The sequence below is a fragment of the Nyctereutes procyonoides genome, unplaced genomic scaffold, assembly GCF_905146905.1.
Source record: "Nyctereutes procyonoides isolate TBG_1078 unplaced genomic scaffold, NYPRO_anot_genome, whole genome shotgun sequence".
In the NCBI taxonomy this organism is placed as follows: domain Eukaryota; kingdom Metazoa; phylum Chordata; class Mammalia; order Carnivora; family Canidae; genus Nyctereutes; species Nyctereutes procyonoides.
Genome location: NW_026575133.1, coordinates 34624517 through 34644884, shown reverse-complemented (window position 1 = coordinate 34644884; position 20368 = coordinate 34624517). Strand labels below are relative to the sequence as shown.

The window sequence follows — 20368 nt, the reverse complement described above, 5'->3', positions numbered from 1 at the left end:
GCTCATTCGTGGTTGTACGTGAAGCTTCTCCACCGGCTCGACGGCTTCCGGGGCTTGGGCTTCGGGCCCGCCTTCTCGGCCACGAGCCTGGAGGGCTTCTGGAAGTTCTGTGTAAACGGAGCTGAGTTCGTATTCCCTGCGGGGCGAGAAGGGCCCCCAGCGAGGTGGGCTTCCAGCGCGGGACGGGGTGGGGTGGCGGGGACGGGCCCACCCTGCCCACGGCGGACCCGGGGCTGGTCGGGGGGAGGCCCCTCCCTGGCTCTCCCTCCCATCCGGGCCTCGGGCATCCGGGGGGCCGCGGGCACGCGCACACGTGGAAGGCACCCCGCCCCCTCGGGGTGACCCCACCGGGCTCTCCCCGGAGACGAGCCCTCTGCCCAGAGATCGTGTTGGTAACGGAAGCGCCAGCTCCGCTCAGGGTGGGGAGCAGACCCCTGCCCTGAAACCCTAGTGAACACGGGGAGCCCGGGACGGGGGCTGGCGCTCCGGCCGGGAACGACAGGGGGCAAGTCGGGGGTCGAGGTCGAGCTTCAAGGGGCGGCATCTGGGCAGGTGACGGGCATGGACGGGACCGGGTGAGGGCCAACCTCGCACACCCCACACCTCCCTCCTTCGCGGCCTGGACAGACCAGCAGGAGGCGTCGGGTCAGCCCGGGGCCCCACCTGGGCGCAGGGAAAGGGGTTGGCAGCAGCCCCCGGGGTCCAGCCAGCGGGAGGAAAGCGCAGGCAGTGCCCGGTGTGGACGCTCCTGCCATCGGCCCCCACGCGCCGGACAGTCAGTAGCCGCCTGTGGGCACCGGACGGAGTGGGGGGCCCTGCAGGCCGGGGTGGAGGGCTGCCGGGGCAGCGTGGACTCCGGGAGGAAGGGAACCTCCCCCTGCCGGCGGGGGGCGGGGGGAAGCTTTGCTGCCAGGGCTCAGCCCAGAAACAGCGGCTCCCGGAGCAGGGGTTCCCGTGGCCCCCGGCAGGTACCGGGGGGGCTCCCCGCAGCCGGGGTGAGACACCTTCGGGGATGGGGAGGGACACCCCCGGATGGGAGCTCAGAGCTTACAACCGGCCAAAGACACCCCTGCCCGGAGGCCAAGCCCTGCAGGCGCTGGGCAGACGGCGCGGAGTGTGGTGTGGGGTCGGACACGGGGGCCGCGGGTTGGAACAAGCCCACTGCTTAGGAGAAAACAGGAGGCTGGGGACCGAACCACCTGGAGCTGAGGCGAGGAGCCCCCCCGGGAGGAGGGGACCCCCGTGGGAGGTTAGGACCCCCGGGGAGGAGGGGATCCCCCACGGGAGGCGAGGACCTCCCAGGAGGGAATCCCCCACAGAGATGTGGACCCCTGGGAGGAGGGGACCCCCATGGGAGGCGAGGACCCCCAGGGGGAGGGGATCCCCCCACAGAGGTGTGGACCTCCAGGAAGAGGGGATCACCCACAGGATGTGAGGACCTCCCGGGAGGAGGGGATCCCCCACGGGAGGCAAGGACCCATGGATGAGGCCCCACGGAGCAGGACCCCTCCAGGAGGGGATCCCCCACAGAGGTGAGGACCCCCCAGGAGGCAGGTTGGCAGGAGGTCGGTGCCCCCAGGCCAGTGGGCAGGGGAAGCAGGTCCAGCCGGGAGTTGGGAGGTGGACTGGAGCCCCCCCCCCAAGAAAGGAAAGCCCACTGCCCGTCACGCACGGGGTGGCAGCCTGAGTGCGGCCCCGGCTGCAGACGACCAGGCCCTTTGAGTCCGTGTGGAGGAAATTCTGGAGAAGGGCACAGAGGGGAGCCGCCCGGGGGCCCGGGGGAGCACACGGCATCACCCTCTGCGCCCTGGCCGAGCCGCGCGGGAGGGTCAACCGGGCCCTGCGGCCGCCGCAGCCTCGCAACAGCTAGTGCGCTGGGGACGAGTGAGAACCAGGGGTGACGCCCGCTCCCCGCACGGAGGCCGCGGGGACCCAGGACCCAGGGCACAGCCAGCTCTCCGGAGCCACGGCCGCCCGGCCCCGATACGCGTCCTCCCGACAAGGGCCAGACGCAGGGCGGCGGGCACAGCGGAGGCTCCCGCGGTGAGGACGGCAGCGATCGCACCCCGCGGCGGCCGGGCCCACACACGCGGCGCCAAGTGCCCCGCGAACAACGCCAGGAGCGGGCGCCTCGTGGCGCGGTCGGGAACGTCCGCTCTTGCTTTCTGCTCAGGCCCTGGGCTCAGGGGCGTGGGCTCGAGCCCCGAGTGGGCTCCGCTCAGCGGGATTCGCCCTCTGCCCCAGCCCCTGGGTGCGCCGCCCTCGCCCTCGCCCTCGCCCTCGCCCTCGCCCTCGCCCTCGCCCTCTCTCAAATACGTAAATAGGCCTTTAACTAATAAACAGGATGGTTATTGGTTACTTATGGAAACGTGCTCCTCAGCCGTCAGGGAAGGCGGAGAGAGGCTTTCCCAAGCACGGGGCGGCGGGCGGTGCCACGGTGGGACAGTCTCGCGTCCCTTAGGGACACAGGAACGGAAAGGGAGACCGGGGGCGGGGTAAGCGCGCAGGCCGGCCGCGTCTCATCCCAGGCATCGCAGGACACGTGGCCCCGAGTGCTGCTGCCTCAGGGGCTCCTTGTCTTGTGTTCACTTTTTTAAATGTTCAGGGTTGAGGACCTTGAAGCTGCTAAAGGGAACGGGGTGGTGGGGCGGGGGGGTCGGTCCTTTAAAATAAAAGAGCGCACACCACAAACGAAGCTGAGCTGGACGCCCTGGCCTGTGGTCGGTGTGGGGCGGCGGCCAGAGGAAGGAGACGGGGGCAGGATGGGGGACCCGCAGCCCCGGGCCTGTGCCTTCTGCGGCCTTCCTGGGACCGCCTGGCCACCCCACAGCCCGTCTCCCCAGAGGCCGCGGAAGGCTGGATTCCGGGGGGACCCTGACAACCGTGGGTTCCAGGCCCTCTGTGTGGTCACCAGCGTTCCAGACTGACAACCCCTCTCTGCCCCGGCTCACCTGGCTGGTCCCCTCAGGCCCCTGAAGCTGCCCTGTCCCCACTCCCGGGCATCTGCCCCCCCGGCTCCCTTGAGCTCCCCTGAGCTCCCCTGGCCAGCCCGCGGGCCGCTGCCCACTCTCCGAGAGCCCAGGTGCGGGGCCGGGAGGGGTCGCAGCAGCCAGCCTGGTCCCCCGAGACCCGGCCCCACTGCCCCTGAGGACAGGGCTTCCCCTCAAAGGCATCAGCAGTGCCGGCCCGGGTGGCTCCCCGACGTAAGGGAAGCCCGACAGCCCTCTGCAGGGCTCCCCTCGCCCCACCCCTGGACCTGGCCTCCTCCCGAGCGCCCCTCACGTGTCCTGCCACCTGGCTCCTCGGCCTCAGCCTCCCTCCCTCACCCGCCGCCTGCTCCTTCGTCCCCGGGCCCCCTCACCTGGCCGCTGCCCCTCATCGGACCCGGACTCTGCCAGGGTGCAGCTCCCTCGAGGGCCGTGGCACGTCGGAGCCCGCTCACCCGGCGGCACCCCGCTCTCTGGCTCGGGAGGTAGGCGGCCTCCCCTTCCCAGCCCGAGAGAGGAGGACCCCGCGTCCAGGCAGGTGGCCGAGCGGAGCCCAGAGGCCCAGGAGATGCTGAGCAGGGTCTGGGCACACTCACGAGCCAGCGGCCAGGGCAGCGGCAGGGAGGGAGGTGGGTGGGCTGGTCTCCGCCCTCCCCGGGCTGCCTGGTAAGCCCCCTGCCCAACCCAGCCCTCCGCTCCGCACCAACTACCGCTCTGCACACGCACGTACGCACACGTACGCACAGACCCACCGGCCGGGAGGGCACGGCCAGCGCAGCCTCCCCACCGACGCGTGCAGCCCAGGGCTCCGTCCGTCCTTCTTGGGCCGCGAGCACATTCTCAGCAGCGGGCTCTCCCCCGAGCGTCCCTCCGTCCCGCACCCCTGCCCACCTCTGTGCCAGGCCCTTCCCCTCCCCCAGGGGCCTGCGCTCCGGCCCCGGGCCGCACACCCCCACCACCTTGCTCCCACACCTGATGACAGGGGAACCCACACAGCAGCGGCCTGCAGGCTCCTGGGGCGCAGACCAGCGGGGACACGGGTGGCGGCTCGGTGTGGGGCCCGGGCTGGGCACGGCCTCCTCGTCCTGCTGGGCCCCCCACTGTGGAGCAGGGGCTAAGCGACCAGGGCTCCCAGGTTCGCAGGGAGCCAAGGAGAAGGGAGGCAGGTCCCCCAGAGCAGCCGGGAACCCCACACCCCGAGAGCAGGAGCAGGTGGAGGGGCCCGGCATCACCGAACCTCCTGAGGAGGGGGCTGTGCTCTGCAGGTGCCGGGCAGGAGCCCCTCGGCCCACTCGCCAAGTGGAACCACCACCTGGTCTGTGGAGGGGACCAAGTGCAGGGACAGCTGAGGCCGCGCTGCCCCCACAGTCTGAAGACCCGTCCAGCTGCCTGCAGCTCTCAGGACCTGGGGGGCTGGCCTCCGGCTCACTGCACCCCGTGGCATCCGTGGCGCCGGCCACCAGCCCGGGAGCCCTAGTACCAGGCCCTGTGGGAATCAGGGAGCCACCCCAGGGCACAGGGAGGCGGGGCCTGTCCCCCCAGGGGCGCAGGGAGGCGGGTCGCACGGGTCCTGGTGGGACCAGACGAGGGCCCTGCACTAGCCGGGTCCTCCCAGCGGCCGAGGTGCGGCGGGAACAGCACCGCTGGAGCCTGGCAATGGGGGCATCTCCCCACAGGGTGGCTCTCTGGGGACAGCCAGCAGGGAAGGGGCCGGGTATCTTGTGGACGGGGCACAGGCGCCCAGAGCCCAGCGGTCAGCGCTGGGCCGGGAGTGCTCAATGCACACGACCCAGAAGCGGGAGAGGATTCCGCAGCAGCCTTCTGGGAGCAGGAGGGGGGCACAGGCATGTGGGAGGCGGGCACAGCCCGGTGGGGGCGACGGGGGTCTAGAGCCATCGGAAGGGGACCCTGACAATGGGTGCAGGGAGACGACCCCGCAAAGGACTTGGTGGGACGCGAGTGGGTGCAGGAGCAACAGGGGTGGCCTCCGCTGCAGGTGCCCGTGGCCGCAGGGACGGAGAGGAGGCAGTGGCGGTGGCAGGAGTTCTGGACGTGCCTGGTTGGGCCAGACGCTGAAGGCAGGGCTGCGGGTGAGGAGGGACCCCGAGGGCCGCCTCGGGGGGCTCTCTGCTCGGGAACCTGTTCACCTGGACCCCGACGGCACAGCCTCGCCCGGAAGCCTGAAGCCACCAAGGATGCCAGACGCCTCCCGGTCACGCAGACGAGCAGGACGGTTGCACCACCACATGCCTGAACCGGGCGGGCCAAGTCCACGGTTCATCTGAGCTCGCGGGGAACGCCGGCGGGGAACGCGCAGCGTGGGCAGGGGTGTCCGGGGAGGGGGCGCCGGCCGACACCTGCCCCTGTGCCCGGCAGACGGAGGACTCCGTCGCTGCGAGCCGTGGGGGACCGTCCCCGCGGGCTGGCTCTCGCTCTTACGCAGGAATTCCGGCCGATCATAAAATCGGTAAAATGCTGGTGCGTGAGGAGTGTTCCTGAGTGTGGGCGAGCCTTGTATGATCTGGGTCTGGGCACTAATCGGCCAGCGAACCGGGCCCTGAAGGACAGGACACGTGGACCTGACAACAGACTGAGAAACTCCACGGAGCAAAGTTCAAACCGAGAGAGGGTCCCCCCACCCCCGCAAGAGGCAGCAGGGAGGGCGTGGGGTCGGGAGGGAGCGCTCGCTCGGAGGCCAGAGGGGGTCGGCGGGGGTCGGCGGGGGTCGGCGGGCCTCTACGGTAAGGGGAGCCGGAGCCGAGGAGGAGCCCCGCCTGGGCGTGTGGGGGGACGCTCATGTCCCGCGTGAATCCCCGGGAGGCGGGAGGTTGGGGCAGTGCTCAGGACCCCGGTCAGGTGTCCCGGGGCAGACACGCTCGCAGCCCTGCCGCAAGCAGGCAAAGGCCAGGGTGACCATGCGAAGGCTCCTGAAATCTGAAAATGTGACCTCTGTGAATTCTTCTAGAAGGAAAACCAGGTGGAAGGGGGGGTCAGGTGCCTGCGGGCCTTGAGGACGGTGGTGGGACGCACCCAGCGCCTCGGGCAGGCCGGGGAGGGTGACAAAGTGAGCCACTTAGTGAAAAACCAGTGGGACGCGTGCAACACGCGTGTGCACTCTGCGTGCGCGCCCGTGCACAGCCTAGAACCCAGCGTGATCAGCGTACCGGTCCGGAGCGGCAAGACCGGGAGGAATGTGGCCGTTTGCCTTTTCCTTATTGTGTTGCACGCGTAATGGGAATCAATACGACTTTCCCTGGGGGGGCCTTACGTTGCGGGAAAACCTGTAACGGCGTGGAGATTCGAGGTTGAGTTTAGAACGTACGGATCACGCTCCCACGTCCAGACGGGCGTGGCGGGCGGCGTGGGAAGTGCGAGGAGCGGCGCGTGTGACGTACATGCAGTGTGAGCACGGGCACACGCCGTCGGAAGGACACGCCAAGGTGCTGCCAGTGGCCATTTCCGGGTCCGGCATCATCGCCGTCCAACCGTTGGCGCGTGTACCTGCGTCCTCTCCAGATTCTCATCGTCAACACGGATCGGTTCAAAATTGAGGGGTGCTCATTGGCAGCACTTCCTTCCCCGGCAGGTGTGGTGGGAGCCGCCGCCTCCCGGGAGGGACCCCAGGAGAGGGGAGGGCAGCCTGGGGGCCAGGACTGGCCCGCGCACACCCCAGGCCTCAGTCCCCGCCACCCCCTTCCGCCCACCATCACCCCGGTGCAGTGCTCCTGACTCAGTCCCGCCCAGACCCCCAGGTCTCAACCGCGGGTGACCCTCACACCCACCGCCCGCCCCAGAGCCTGCCGGACCCGCACTGACACTCAGGAAGTGCACGTGGAGGGGACGCACAAGTGGCCTCCCGGCAGGAGCTCCCGAGCGCGCTGACCCGCATCCACCCGCCCTCCCGCGGCCCACAGACGCCAGGTGCCAGCGGCCGGGGAAGCCCGGGCTCGCGGGGCAGAGCTGGAGCAAGGCGGAGAGGGTTCAACCCGAGGGCGCTTTATTGTGAGGTCCCGAGGGAGACGGTGCCACACAGCCCCGCGGGGCACACTCCGGGCAGTAGGCAGACGACGCCGGGCCAGCGGCGTGGAGGCGCCCCGAGCTGTGGGTGCCCGCGGTGGGGAGGCAGCGTGGCGCAGGCTGCCGCCGGGCCCTCCCCACGCCGCGGGCGCCGGGTGCGGCTCCTTACTGAGTCTCTTCCACCCTCCACGGCAAGTCCTCCAGGTGGGGCCCTGGACAAGGAACTGGCAGGGAGGACGGAGGTGAGGGGCCTCCGCTGTGCCCCCGGGGGGCTGGGGCGCGGCCCCCGGCGGGCATGCACTCCCTGTGGGCCCCGCAGCTTGCGGCTGTTCGGGGCCGTCACCTGGCACCCCTCCCCCAGATCTCCGAGCCCCGGGCTCCCCACTGCACGCGCGGCGACGAGGGCCCCACCCCTGCCCTGCTTGGCTTCATGCTTGCACATGGCAATGACTCAGTTTCTCCAAAGAGGGGGACTCCCAGCCTGGGGCCCCCAAGCCCAGGGAGCCTGGTGCAGATCCACGTGCACCCCGCAGGCACAGCCTGTTATTAAAGCCCCATTTTACAGAAGGGGAGTGGAGAGGACGGAGAGTCAGAGCCCGGAGGGGAACAGCTTCGGGGGCACGGGCGCCAGGCCCGGTCAGCCCCGCTGTCTGTCCGTCCACACCAAGGACAGGCTCTGGGAGAGCCCAAAGCAACCCTGCGCCTCCCCCCGCCCCGGCCCAGTCCCAGGGGACAGCTTTGCTCACCCTTAGCTCCCCTCGCAGTGGGGAAGCCTGGGACCGGGTCACCACCCACATGCCCACAGCTCCTCCCAGGTCATCCCAAAGAGGGGAGGTGGGAGGGCGGGCTAGGCGGAAGCTTCCAGATGCAGCGCCCAGGCCAAGTACCCTGTGGTCGGGGCAAGCAGCGCCCACCAGGGCCCCCACGCATCCGGGGGAGCCCCCAGGTCGGGTGTCCCGGTTCTGTGGGGCCCAGGCCGTGCCCACCTCCAGGAAGCCACGGGCACACGACGCCCAGGGGAGGAGCAGTGGGCTCTGCGCCCTCCCTGTCTGCACCCCAGGCCCACCTGGGAGGTCTGCAGAGTCGCCGGAGCCCGCGAGACTTTGGGGAACAAGGGAGACCTCGCTCGGCCACCCCAAGGCGGGGACCTGCGTCCCAGCAGCCCGCCTGACCCCCAGACTCACCGATGGCCGACAGGGTGCCGCAGTCCCTCTTGTGGAAGTCGCCCCAGGCTTTGGTCTTGCAGTATTTGCTGCAGGTCAGGATCCCGTAGCAGCGGGTGCAGGGCGCCAGGCGCACCCCGATGGAGCGGCCGCACTGGTAGCAGAACTTGAAGAACGGGACCCTGCCAGGGAGCAGCAGGGCAGTCGGGGGGCACCCCCCACCTGCGCCCCGCCATTCCCCGAGGGGTGCTGAGGGGCAGCCCCATGAAGTCCCCATCCAGGGGGCCCGGCACAGGGCTGTGAACAGGAAACACTGAGCCCGGAAGCCGCCGGGGCTGGGTGACCACGCAGGGCATCCGGGACCCTCCTGCGCCACAGCATCGGGGGGGCAGGCCCAGCAGGCACACCGCAGCGCTGTGGGTGAGCCTGGCATGCTGCACCCTGTCTCGGGGGAGGGTGGGCCCCAGGGCAGATACCCCTGGCCTGTGCCCGCTCATCACCCCCTCACCACCCTCCAGTGTTTACGGCACGGGCACCTCCCAGGATGCCCTCGGGGATTACAAGGTCTGGAACAGCAAGGTGGGTGCAGAGCCACGGTCCCAGGGAGGGGCCGGTGCTGGAGGGGCGGTAGGGGTGCAGGGGCCCAGGGCAGGACACCCCCTGGGACAGCAAGCCTGGGCTCAAGCCCGCTGGGCCACTCCACGAGTGCAGCTGTGCCCCTCTGCCCCCCATGGTGGCCCAGGCACGGCCACCGTCGGCCACTTACAGCTCCTGCTCCTCCAAGTGCAGGGCTTTGGACACGCTGGTGCTTTTCCGCTTCACCCTTTGGTAGGGGGTCAGCTCCGCTGCGCCAACAGAGAAGCACGACAGCCTCCGTGGGTCCCCTGGCCATGCCGCGACGCCCACGGGCACCCAGGGGCCCTGAGCTGCCCACCTCAACCACTGTCCCGCAGTGAGCCTGTTCCCAGCACTGCGGGGACGCGGGGGGCCCCCAAGACTTTCACAGCCCCTTGGCAAGTCTGAGCAGGGCCAGGGCCACGGGGGAGTCCACAGCCTCTGGGGACGGGGCTTGGCCCCGAGGCTTCCCTCTGCCCCGCACCCTCGGCCGCGCAGCTGCACCTCCTGGCCCCCCTGCATCTTTGCTGTCTGGGGTGGCTCAGTGCACCCGTCACCACACCGATAAAGGGCCACCAGGCTTTGGCCTTGACCGGCCCACAGTCCTCTCTGGAGTGAAGCCTCCTGGCTCTGCTCTTGGGGGCTGGCAGCAGGGTACACATGGGCTGGGGACCAAGGGCATGAGGCCCCCTCCAATTACTGTCCCCCTTCCCCTCCTTAAATAGCACGTCAGTGCCCACCCTCCCCCAGGAAGGCCACCTAACCTCTAAGTCGGCAGGAACCCCACAAAGCCCTGCTGGCCACAAGAGCAGAGAAGCCGGGGGCCCCTCGTTCCTCTCCATCCCACCCGCACCCACCAGCACCCAGGGCTGCACCGCAGCGGCGCCAGCGGCTAGAGCGTGGGCCCGGGAGGCCAGCTCTGTGACACGGTGTGTGGAGTCAAAGCCGCGGTCATGAGGGCCACGCGGCACCAGGGTAAACTTCTGGGCGAGGCTCCGGCGAGGCAGAACTGGAGGCGCAGGTGGCGGTGCCACGGCCTCGCGCCCCGGGTGGGGCAGAGGAGCACCGTTAGCGGGAGCGCGGGACCCGGACACCTCTGTGGACCTGTACGGCTCAGGGTCCAGCCGAGTCGCACCGTGTCGAGTGCACGACACGCTCGCCGGTCCAAATCGGAACCCAGGCCGGTAGCCGCCGTTGCTCCAGTCCTGGGCAACCACGACCCACTTTCTATCTCCGTGTGTTTGCCGATTCTGGACGTTTCCTATGAGCGGAGTCAGTGTGTGTGTGGCCCTTGGTGCCTAGATACTTTTGCTTAAAATGTTTTTGAGGGTCACCCACATTGTGGCACGCACGGGTATTCCACTCCCTTTGGTGGATCAGTAACGACCATCCCGTGGCTGTGCCACCATTTGCTTTTCCATTCGTCAGCTCATGGACCTTTGGGTTGTTTCCATTCTGTGGCTCTTGTAAATGCTGCTGCTATAGACATCCAAGCGCGGGGTTTGTGTGGACGTGTGCTCTCACGTCCCTCGGGTCTAAACGTGGGAGCGGAATTGCTGGGCCATAGTGTAAGTCTGTGAGGAGCATTTAAGGAACTGCCAGGCCACCTTCCGAGGACGCTGCACGTTTCCCCTTCCCGGCAGCAGCGTCGGAGGCTTCTGCGTTGCCCACATCGTCGCCGTAACACTTGTTATCGACTTCCTGACGACAGCTGCGCTGGGGGGCGTGAAGCGGTATCTCGGTGCAGTTCGCTTTGTACATGACTGGGAGCTAACGACTCGGAGCATCTTCACATGCACTTGTTCGCCGCTTGTAGGTCTTTCTTCAGAGAAATTTCTATTCATGCTCTCTGCCCATTTTTAAATTCAGTTATTCCTCTTTATTAGGGAGTTGTATGATTTTTTAATCTATCTTACTTACGAATCCCTTAGGAGATACATGAGTTTCGATGTATCTCCCCTACCGTGGGTTGTCTTTCCATCTTTTTTTTTTAAGATTTTTATTTTATTTACTCATGAGAGACACAGAGCGAGAGAGAGGCAGAGACACAGGCAGAGGGAGAAGCAGGCTCCATGCAGGGAGCCCGACATGGGACTCGATCCCGGGTCTCCAGGATCACGCCCTGGGCTGCAGGCGGCTGCCCTGTCTTTCCATCTTCTTGATTGTGTCCTTTGGAGAATGTAAATGTTTAATTTTGGTGAAAGCCAATCTATCCATTTTTTTCTTTCATTGCTTATGCTTTTGGTGTCATATCTAGGAGTTTACTGCCAACTATGAGACTATGAGGATTTGTCCCTACATTTTCTTTGAAGAGATTTATATCTTAAGCTCTTGCATTTAGGTCTTCAGTCCAAATTGAATTAAATGTTGTATGTGGTGTGAGGTAGGGTCAGACCTTATTCTATTCCGTCTGGATAACCACTTGTCCCAGTACCATTTGTTGAAAGTCCTGTTCTTACCCTCGTTAAAAAGCGTTGGCATCCTTGTTGAACATCAGCTGACATCCACACGTATTTGTTTCTGGGACCTGTATTCTATTCCACTGGCCCGTGTGTCTGTCTTCACGCCAGTGCCACACTGTTTTTATTGTTGTCTTGGCAGTGAGTCTGAATTTAGGAAGTACAAGTCCTTCCACTTTGCTTTTTTCTTTCAAGCTTGCTATAGCTAGCCACTCTGGGACCTTTGTGATTCCATATGGATTTTAATTTTTTTTTAAGATTTTACTTATTTATTCATGAGAGACACACAGAGAGACGCAGAGACACAGGCAGAGGGAGAAGCAGGCTCCATGCAGGGGGCCCGACGCGGGACTGGATCCCGGGACCCCGGGAACACGCCCTGAGCCAAAGGCAGATGCTCAACCACTGAGCCACCCAGGAGTCCCTCCATATGGATTTTAAAATCAGCTTCCCAATTTGTACAAAGGCGGCAGTGGGATTCTGATAAGGAAATATCCTCCCATGTACTGAGGCCTCCTTTAACTTCAGCACCGTGTCGTAGTTTTTAGAGAGTAAGTTTGAACTGCTTTTGTTCAACGTATTCACCGGTATGTTATTTCTGTTGACGCTACTGTAAATGAAACTTTTTAGAATCTCATTTTTGGTTTGCTCACTGCAACGCTATAGGCATGCTGTTGATCTTTGCATATTGATCTTATATTCTGCAACCTTACTAAATGCACTCGTTAGTTTTAAGAGCGTAATTGTTTTATATTTATAGTGATATTTTAATATTTATATATTTAGTTTAATATTTTTCTCAGTTTAAAAAGTGGATTCCCCAGATTTTCAATCTGCAAGATAATTTCTGCAAAGAGGGATGGCTTAAGTCTTTCCTTTCCAATCTGAATGACTTTCTTTTTCTTGCCTAGTTACGCTGGCCAGCAACGCAACGCCAGCACAACGCCAAACAAATGGAGAGAGAACCCATTCCTGTCGTCTCCCTGACTTAGGGAGAAAGCAGCCTGTCCTCCACCATGGAGTCTGAGTCAGCTGGACCCCTTCGTAGGTGCCCCTAATCGGGTAGGCAAGGGCCCCTCCATTCCTTGTTTGCTGTATGTCTTTTATCATGAAAGGTGTTGGGTTTTGTCAAATGCTTTTTCTACATCAGTTGAAATGATTATGTGATCTTTCTTCTTCAGTCTAATAATGTGGTGTTATGTTGACTTTGTTGTTGTTAAACCATTCTTTCATTCGAAGGTCTGGCTGCCAGCAGCCAGGGTGCTGGGGTGGGGGGGGTAGGGGCAGCCAGGGTGCAGAGGTGGGGCAGCCAGGGTGCAGAGGTGGGGGTCAGGCAGCCAGAGTGCAGGGGTCGGGCAGCCAGGTGCAGGGGTGGGGCAGCCAGGTGCAGAGGTCCTGGTGTGTTGGGGCACAGAGGCCTGGCGGCCAGGGCAGTGCTCTGTGGGAGCAGGAGCCACGTCACTGCCACATGGAAGCAGCACACTCCCTGTGTGCACTTGGGTACTTTCCAGATCCTTCTCCGCATCCGTCAGCCTGTCTCCCAAGTCAAATGACCCTGCAGCCCTTCCCTCCAGCCAGACCGCGTGGGGCCCTCAGGACCAGGGCTGCCCCCCAAGCCAGCAGCACCAGGCAGGGGTGCGGTCGCCATCCCAGCCCCCAGGACGCGGCTCCCTGAGGAAAGGGCGGGGCAGGTCCCTGCTCCTCCGGTCCCAGAGCCGACCAGCCCACCCGGCCCAGAGTGTCCTGAAGTCACACTCAGCTGCCCGCCTTCCGGAGCAGCGGGGCCTGCCCCCCACAAGTCCTGGGGCTTCCAGGCTGTCGTGCACCCCTGCTCCTTCCCACACGAGGCCCCACGGCAGCCTGAGCAGCTCAGCTGGGACCCTGTCCCCTAGGTGTCATGCCCTCCACCTGTGGCAGCAGGACAGGCAGTAGGTAGTTGGTGCCAAGTCAGAGCGGGTGTCCCCTGGCACCGGGCAAACGTGCCCACTGGCAAGGGAGCCCTGGGCCTCTGTTCCCAGCTCGTGTCCCCACTCCCTCCGTGACTCTTGCTGACCTCTGGGGAGGGGGCCGCAGCTGGCCTCTCTGGTCCCACCCTGGTGCGTCCCCCACGGCCTCAGCAAACAGCCCAGGAGCCAGGGATCGCACGACGGGCCCCGAGCCCGCTGCCACCCACCTCTCTTGCTCTGGTTCAGCACCTTCGGGTCCCACTGGCTCTCCTTGGCGAAGACAGCGCGGCGCAGCTGGAAGCCCATGTATTCCAGGAGCCTCTTCCGCGCCACGAACACCTCCCGCTCGGCCGGCGTCAGCATGTGGAAGGGGCAGTGGGCGATCTTCCGGTCCTGCAGCACAACCCCGGTCACCGCCAGGGACCGCGAGGCCCCGGCCACCACCGCGGGGGGACCCTGGGCGGCGGACCCCACGGAGCCGCTGTCAGGACGCGGGCAGGACGCACGGAGGGTGGCCTGGCCTTCCCTCCCAGGAGGCCCGGGGGCGGGGGGCTTCGGTCAGGGGCGGGGGGGGGCCTGTGGCCGAGCCTCACCGAGAGACCCCGAGGCCCCGGCCCTCAAGCCCGCCCCCCACGGGACGCACAAAGCCGTACCTGATAGAACTTGAAATACCCGTAGTCGACGGCCGTGCCCACAGCCACCTTGTCCCCCTGCATCAGCGTCACCGGCCTCAGGATGTCGGCCCCGTAGTTAATCAGCTGGTCGATCTGAGCAGAGCAGAGCCTATGTCACACACGTGGACGCCCCCCCCCCCAGGACGCAGGACTCGGAAGCTGTGCCCCACGTCACCTGAGGCAGGACGGCAGCCCAAGGACAGCGCCCCAGCGGGACGACAGGCGCTGCCCCAAGGGCCACAGTCGCCCATCCGGCCCAGGGAGGCCACCCGGGGAGTCTGCGGTCGGACAGGCAGACAGACAGGCTGACCCCACAGAGGAGAAGTTAGGTGGACATGGGGCAGGTCGAGGCTGGGCCACTCGCAGGCCCCCCGGCCCCACCACGTCCCGGAGGCTCGATGACACGCGAGTGCGCTCGGAGGCGGCATGAGTGGCTTACTACAGATTCCGCGGCAAATGGCACCCAAGGGAGGCGCCCTCCGCCCCAAGGAGGGAGGGCCGGGCTCCCCGGGGGCTCCGCGGCCTCACAGCTAGCTGGGAGCCTCCGCACAACCGCAGACCCCGGCCCGGTGCGGCCCCGGCCCAGCAGGGGAAACCCAGGCTGCACCGCCCGCGCCGCACATGGGCCCCTCCGGGCCAAGGGCAAGGGGGCTGTCACCCGGGGCGCACGGCGGTCCCCAAACGGCCAGCGGAGCACAGAGCCAGCGGGCAGGAGGCCCCAAGCCCGTCCCCCGATGCCCCGACCCTGTCTGCGGCCCACCCCCGAGGTGCCAACGCCTCTCCGCTCCGGCCGAGCAGCCCCTGTCCCACGAGGGCGGGGCACTGACCGCTGGGCGCTGGGCCGGGAGGGGGTGCGTTCTCCTGGGGAGGCACAGCGGGGAAGCCAGCCCCTGGCCTCGGCCTCACCGTCCGCTCACACCTGAGACACGACCACGGACCCAGGAGCCAGACGCCGGCTTGGAGGACGAGCTCCGGGCGGCGGGGAGGGGAAATGTGGCTCCGGCTCGGTCGTGGTCAGGGCGGGAGCCGTCGAAGGTCACAGTGGGCCCGAGGGCCGAGCCGGAGCGGGCAGAGGGCCTGGCGATGGCCGGTGGCCGGGGTCTGGGGAGGACCGGGTGTTGCGCGCCCCGTGAAGCATCCGGTAAATGTGGGCTTTCCTGGTCGGGGCACGATGGGCACCAGCTGGGGCTGGCGCGGGGGGCCGGGGCGGCCAGGAGGCGGGGACGTGTGTGAGCCCAGGCGCGAGGACCGGCGCGTCGGGTGCGTGGCTGCGGCGTCCCTGCGCTGGTCTCTGACCTCCATGGGTTTGTGTTAATCGAAATCAGTAAATGAATGAGCCGCAGGTCCCTAAATCATTGAACACCCAACTGGCTGGCTGATTCGGGGTCGGGGCCGGAACCCGCAGGCGAGTGAGGGACCCTCGATGCAGCAGGAAGCAAGGCAGGCGTGAGGCTCCCAAGGTCAAAGACAAGATGACCCAAGGGTAAAGAACGGGTCCTTCCACCTGCCAACAGGTGCGGAGGCGGGTGGCGCGGTCGGGGCGGAGCCGACCTGCACCCCCCCCAGCCCCCATCCAGACCTGAAAATGGGATCCAGAAGCAGGGGCTCAAGGAAAGGGGTCGTAGTTCTCTTCACTTGAAGTTAAGCTCTTGTCGAGCGTCGAGCGTGACAGCCTCCGGAAGCCACCTGTCCCCCCCCCCCAGCTCTGGTGCTTACAGCTCTCGGGGACCCATACGGTGTCCCCCAGGGAGCCAGGGCTGCGAGGGCCCACAGAGAGCCGCCCACGGGTGTGGGAAGGGCCGGGCTTCCCGGGCTGAGCTGTCACGGAGACCCCGGGCCCTGGGTGGGAGCGACGAGGGGCAGACCACGGGGGCCGTGCCTGGGTGCCTGGCAGGGCCTGAGCAGCCGGGAAGACAGAGGGGCTGAGGCAACAGCGCAGCCTCCAGGACCCACAGAGCCCAGGGCCTCCGGGTCGCACCTGCTCTCACACCTGAGCCCACCCGGGGGAACAGCTCCACCACCAGCACGGCCAGGACACGGCACAGCTGCCTGGGGCACAGCAGCCCCCGGATCCCCACCTGGGGTACAGCAGCCCCCCCAGATCCCCACCCGGGGCACAGCAGCCCCCAAACCCCCACCTGGGCCATGACAGCCCCCCTGGATCCCCCCCAGGGCACAGCCCCCCAGCCCCCCACCCGGGGCACAGCAGCACCCCCAGATACCCACCCAGGCCATGACAGCCCCTGCAGACCACCCTCCGGGGCACAGCAGCCCCCCTGGATCCCCACCCAGGGCACAGCAGCACCCTGAGACCCCCACATGGGGCACAGCAGCCCCCCCAGATCCCCACCCAGGGCACAGCAGCCCCCCCAGATCCCCACCCGGGCCACGACAGCCCCCCCAGACCCCCCCGGGGGGCGGCAGCCCGATGCCTTGCCAGCAGCCCTCGCGCAGCACCCCTGGCCAATGCCCCTCTACAGGGACTCTCTAGTCTTGCAGCCGAACCCAAGCGATAACGTGTGTCCCCCTTGACAAACACCAAAGGCCCCCGTCCGCCCCCTGAATGGGTTTGAACTTGGCAGTTTTAGGCCTATGTAATACTAAGGGCCAGAACTTGGTGTTCTTTCTCAGGTGTTTGAACATCACGGAGCAAGGTCACTTGAAGCCCTACCTGCCAGGGTGAGGGTGGAGCCGGGGGTCCAACACGCCGCCCCCCGAGACCCGACACGCCAGGCCCGCTGCCCTGCACGCCCGCCCCCTCCAGCCTCACCCCTCACCAGGGCCAGCTTGCTGTCCGTGCTCCTCTGGTGCTCATAGGTGAGGTCACAGGCGACACACAAGGCGCTGCCCAAGCCTTTGGTCAGCCGCAGGTTGGGGTCGGCTCCGTGGGACAGCAGCTCCTTCACAATCTGGACACACACGGGCTCGTCAGCGCCCGCCAGGTCCCCCCTCCTCGCCGGCGGAGGGAGCCCCCGGACCAAGGCTGTGCGGCACCGAGCACAGTGACCGCCACACCCGGGGCTCGTGCCTGCCACCCACAGGTGCCACTGCCGCCCGGCCCAGAGGACGATGCTGGGGCAGGGGGTCCGCGCACCCCGGCAGCCCAGGTCTGGCGCTTCCTCTGCGCGCTGTCCTGTCCGCTTGCTGCAGAGAGCTCCTGGCTCGGGTCGTGCTTTCCAGCCGGGGGGGGGGGGGCAGCACACGGCCTGGTGGGTCCCATCAGCCCTCCTCCCTGGGACCAGCCTGCCCTTGCCGCTTAGGCACCTGAGTCGCTGCGACCACCTGCCCGGACGCCGAGTGGGGCACATCTCGCTTGTTCCCTGCTGTGTCCCCAGCCACCGGCCCCGGTGCCACCAGGAAGCCAGGAGTGATAGCCACTTGGCTGGACGTGAGATGCACTGGCGTGTGGCTCTCAAGAGCTTCCTTCCCCCCCGAGGAGCTCCCGACCCTGCCTTGCCCCCCCCCCGCACCCGGGCGGGCACAGAGCAGGTGCCCCTATAACGTGCTCAGTGAATGACTCTGGGTACAGAGGAAGGGAGGAGGGACAGAAGGACCACAGGAGCCCCCACGCCTTCATCTTCCTCAGGCCTCTGCCCATATGTCACCTCACCGAGCAGCCCCTGGCCACCCGCTAAAACAGCCCGTCCCCGTCATTCTCTACTCCTTATCCAGCTGTCACTTCTTCACAGCACCTATCACCGCCGGAAATTTTGTGACACACACGATTATGATGTGTCCCCCACACTAGAAATGTAGGATCCGGGGATCCCTGGGGGGCTCAGCCTGCCTTTGGCCCGGGGCGCGATCCTGGAGTCCCCAGATCAAGTCCCACATCGGGCTCCCTGCATGGAGCCTGCTTCTCCCTCCTGTGTCTCTCCCTCTCTCTCGCTCTCTCTCTATAATTAATAAATAAATAAATAAATAAATAAATAAATAAATAAATAAATAAAAATAAATCCTTAAAAAAAGAATGTAGAATCCTTGAGAGCAGGGACCTTGTTTTATTAGGCACCTAATGCCTCCAACGGTGCCTCCCTGGCACACAGTGGGTCTCACAAAACAACAGTTAAATGTAAGGATGAATGGGGGCACGTACTGCAGACGGATGGATGGAAGGAAAAAGGAAAGGAGGAACAAAGAATGATGGATGAGGAATGAATGGGTGGCATGATGGAAGGAAGGATGGATGGATGGAGGACAGAAGGACAGATGATTGGAGGGATGGAAGGACGGATGGACGGACAGATGGAAGGATGGATGGATGGAAGGATGGTGGATAGATGGACGGATGGATGGACGGAGGGAGGGACGGAGGGAGGGATGAAGGACACACTGGTGGGTGAGTGTGGGTAGGTAGCTGAGTGGACGGCTAGGTGAGTGGGTGGATGCATGCGGGTGGGCGGGTGGATGAGTGCACGGACAGGCAGACGGGGGGACGGTGAACACACATCCTTGCCAGCGGCAGAGGTGGGCGTTGGCCAGGGTGCCTTTCCCAGGGCCCCGAGGGGTCCATGCCTGGGGTAGGCGGGGTGACCCACCCACCCTGAGGAGCGTCCCCCAGCTGAACCCTCATCCTCACTGCTCCCCTCCCTCTCCACACCCTCCTCTCTCTGAGGCGCTCCATCCCCCGGGGAGGGATCCACGCGGCCCCGCTGCCGCCAACAGCAGCAAATCCCGAAGACTGACTAGGGAGGGGGTCACGGTGAGGCAGAGACTGCAGGAGCGCCATCGGGGGGTGTGCAAGATGCTCACCAGGTCATTCCCGCTGGCGATGGACAGGGAGAGTGGGGAGTGGCCGCTCCACAGCATGTTGGGGTTCGCTTTGTGGGAGAGGAGGAGCCGGACTATGTCCCTGGCACACTGGGTGGGGAGAAAGGCAGGACCACAGGTTAGAGGGGCCCCCGACTCCCAGGGGCACCTCACGCTGACCATTAACTCAAACGCCATAAGATCAAGTTTGCCGCTTAATTGCCGTTTCCTCCCGACGGGCACCCTGCCCGCGCACAGGAGCGCCCTGGATTTCGGATGGACGCGCGGCCCGGTGGGTGGAAGGCTGCCCGGATCCTCAAACTGGCAAGATGTTTCCTAAACATACAGCGTTTCCAGCACAAGACAGGAAGGGACACATGACGCACGAACGGCTGGAAAGCTTGTCGGGCCCGTGTGACCGTGGAAGCAAGGCCGGCGCGCGTCCGTCCGGCCAGAGGAACGTGCCTCGCCCCGGGGCCCAGGGGTCGTGTTGGGCACCGAGCGCAGGAGCAGCCCGGCCCCAGCAAACGGGGTGCACCCCGTGGGAAGGGCCCGTCCCCACCGTCCCTGCCCTTCTCTCCCTCCTCCTCTCCCGCGGGTGCTGCGGGTCCCCCGCCACAAGGACTCCTCCAGGTTGCCGCTCCCCCTGCAGGGGCAGACCCAGGGGGCTGCTTGGGCCACCTTCAGGCCCATTCTCCTCCGCCCCCACCCCCCCCCGGCCAGGTGTCAGCCCAAGGCGGCCTCCCCCTCCCGTCCCCCCCACTGGAGCAGACACGATGGGCAGAGTGCTGGGCTGGGCCCCAGGAGGCTTTGACAAGGGACGCAGTGAAGTGGGGTGGTGTGTGGGGGCCGCCCACCGGCCCACCCAGCCTCACCCTGCGCCCACCCCCGTGCAGGTCCTCACACCCCCACAATCATCACCCTGTGCGGGGGCAAACCACCCACACCCCAGACCCGAGCGGCTGGCTACCATTTTCACTTGGGGTGAACTGAGGCTCGGTCTACTGAGTGCACCCAGGCTTACTGACCCGCGCTGCGCTGGCTGACCGCACCACGCCCAGATTTGGTTCCCGGTTACCCCCATACCCTCCCCAACCGCCCGGCCCTCCTCCGACAGGTCCCCGCACCTGCTTGCTGACAATAAATCCCCAAGGCCGACAGGAGGCACCAGCCGCGGCCCAGGGAGTCCCAGCCTGGGACGGTTGGTGGCGGTGACGGCGGGCTGCGGTGACCACCCCGCGCACAGAGCACGGACACGCAGGACGCGCAGACGCCCCCACGCTGACCACAGGCGCGCACACAGACGTGCCCGTACGCCCACAGGCAGGTGCCCGCGGAACACACATGCACACACGCACGGGCCCCCACCCGGCGCCCCCCGCCACCCGCCTGCAGGGACCCGGCGCACCTTGTAGCTGTCCTCGCGCTCACAGGCCACGTGCAGAGCCGTCCTGCCCCCCTCGTCGGGCGCCGAGGCACGCTGGCTGTGGTAGATGCTGGCGGGGCCTGCCTCGTTGCTGAGCTTCAGGCTCGAGGGCAGCAGGTCTAGCTGCGTGCAGAGGGGACACGTGCTGGCCCCGCGCCCGTCCCCGGCGGGAGGCTGACCCGGGAGACGCCGGCAGGTGCGAGCTCGGTGCGGAGCACGACCCAGTGGCCTCCGTCCCCAGATGGCGGCTGCGAGTCCCCGGAGTGAAACGCGGAGGGGCTCAGAGCCGGTCCCCTGCCCACCCGGGCTCCTGCCCAGGGAGCTGCGCACAA

At 66.1% G+C, this 20368-nt stretch overlaps 1 protein-coding gene across 1 annotated transcript in view; it reads right to left on the bottom strand.

Annotated features, from left to right (window-relative positions):
- Positions 1 to 6962: 6962 nt before the first annotated feature.
- The window catches only part of ANKMY1 (ankyrin repeat and MYND domain containing 1), a 43706-nt gene continuing 30300 nt past the window's right edge, over positions 6963 to 20368 (bottom strand). Inside the window, 8 exon segments of the mRNA XM_055300585.1 lie at positions 6963 to 7228; positions 8189 to 8349; positions 8934 to 9012; positions 13415 to 13580; positions 13841 to 13954; positions 16639 to 16770; positions 18614 to 18721; positions 20019 to 20159. Of these exon segments, the coding sequence (XP_055156560.1) occupies positions 7170 to 7228; positions 8189 to 8349; positions 8934 to 9012; positions 13415 to 13580; positions 13841 to 13954; positions 16639 to 16770; positions 18614 to 18721; positions 20019 to 20159 (960 nt within the window). The 3' untranslated portion in view covers positions 6963 to 7169.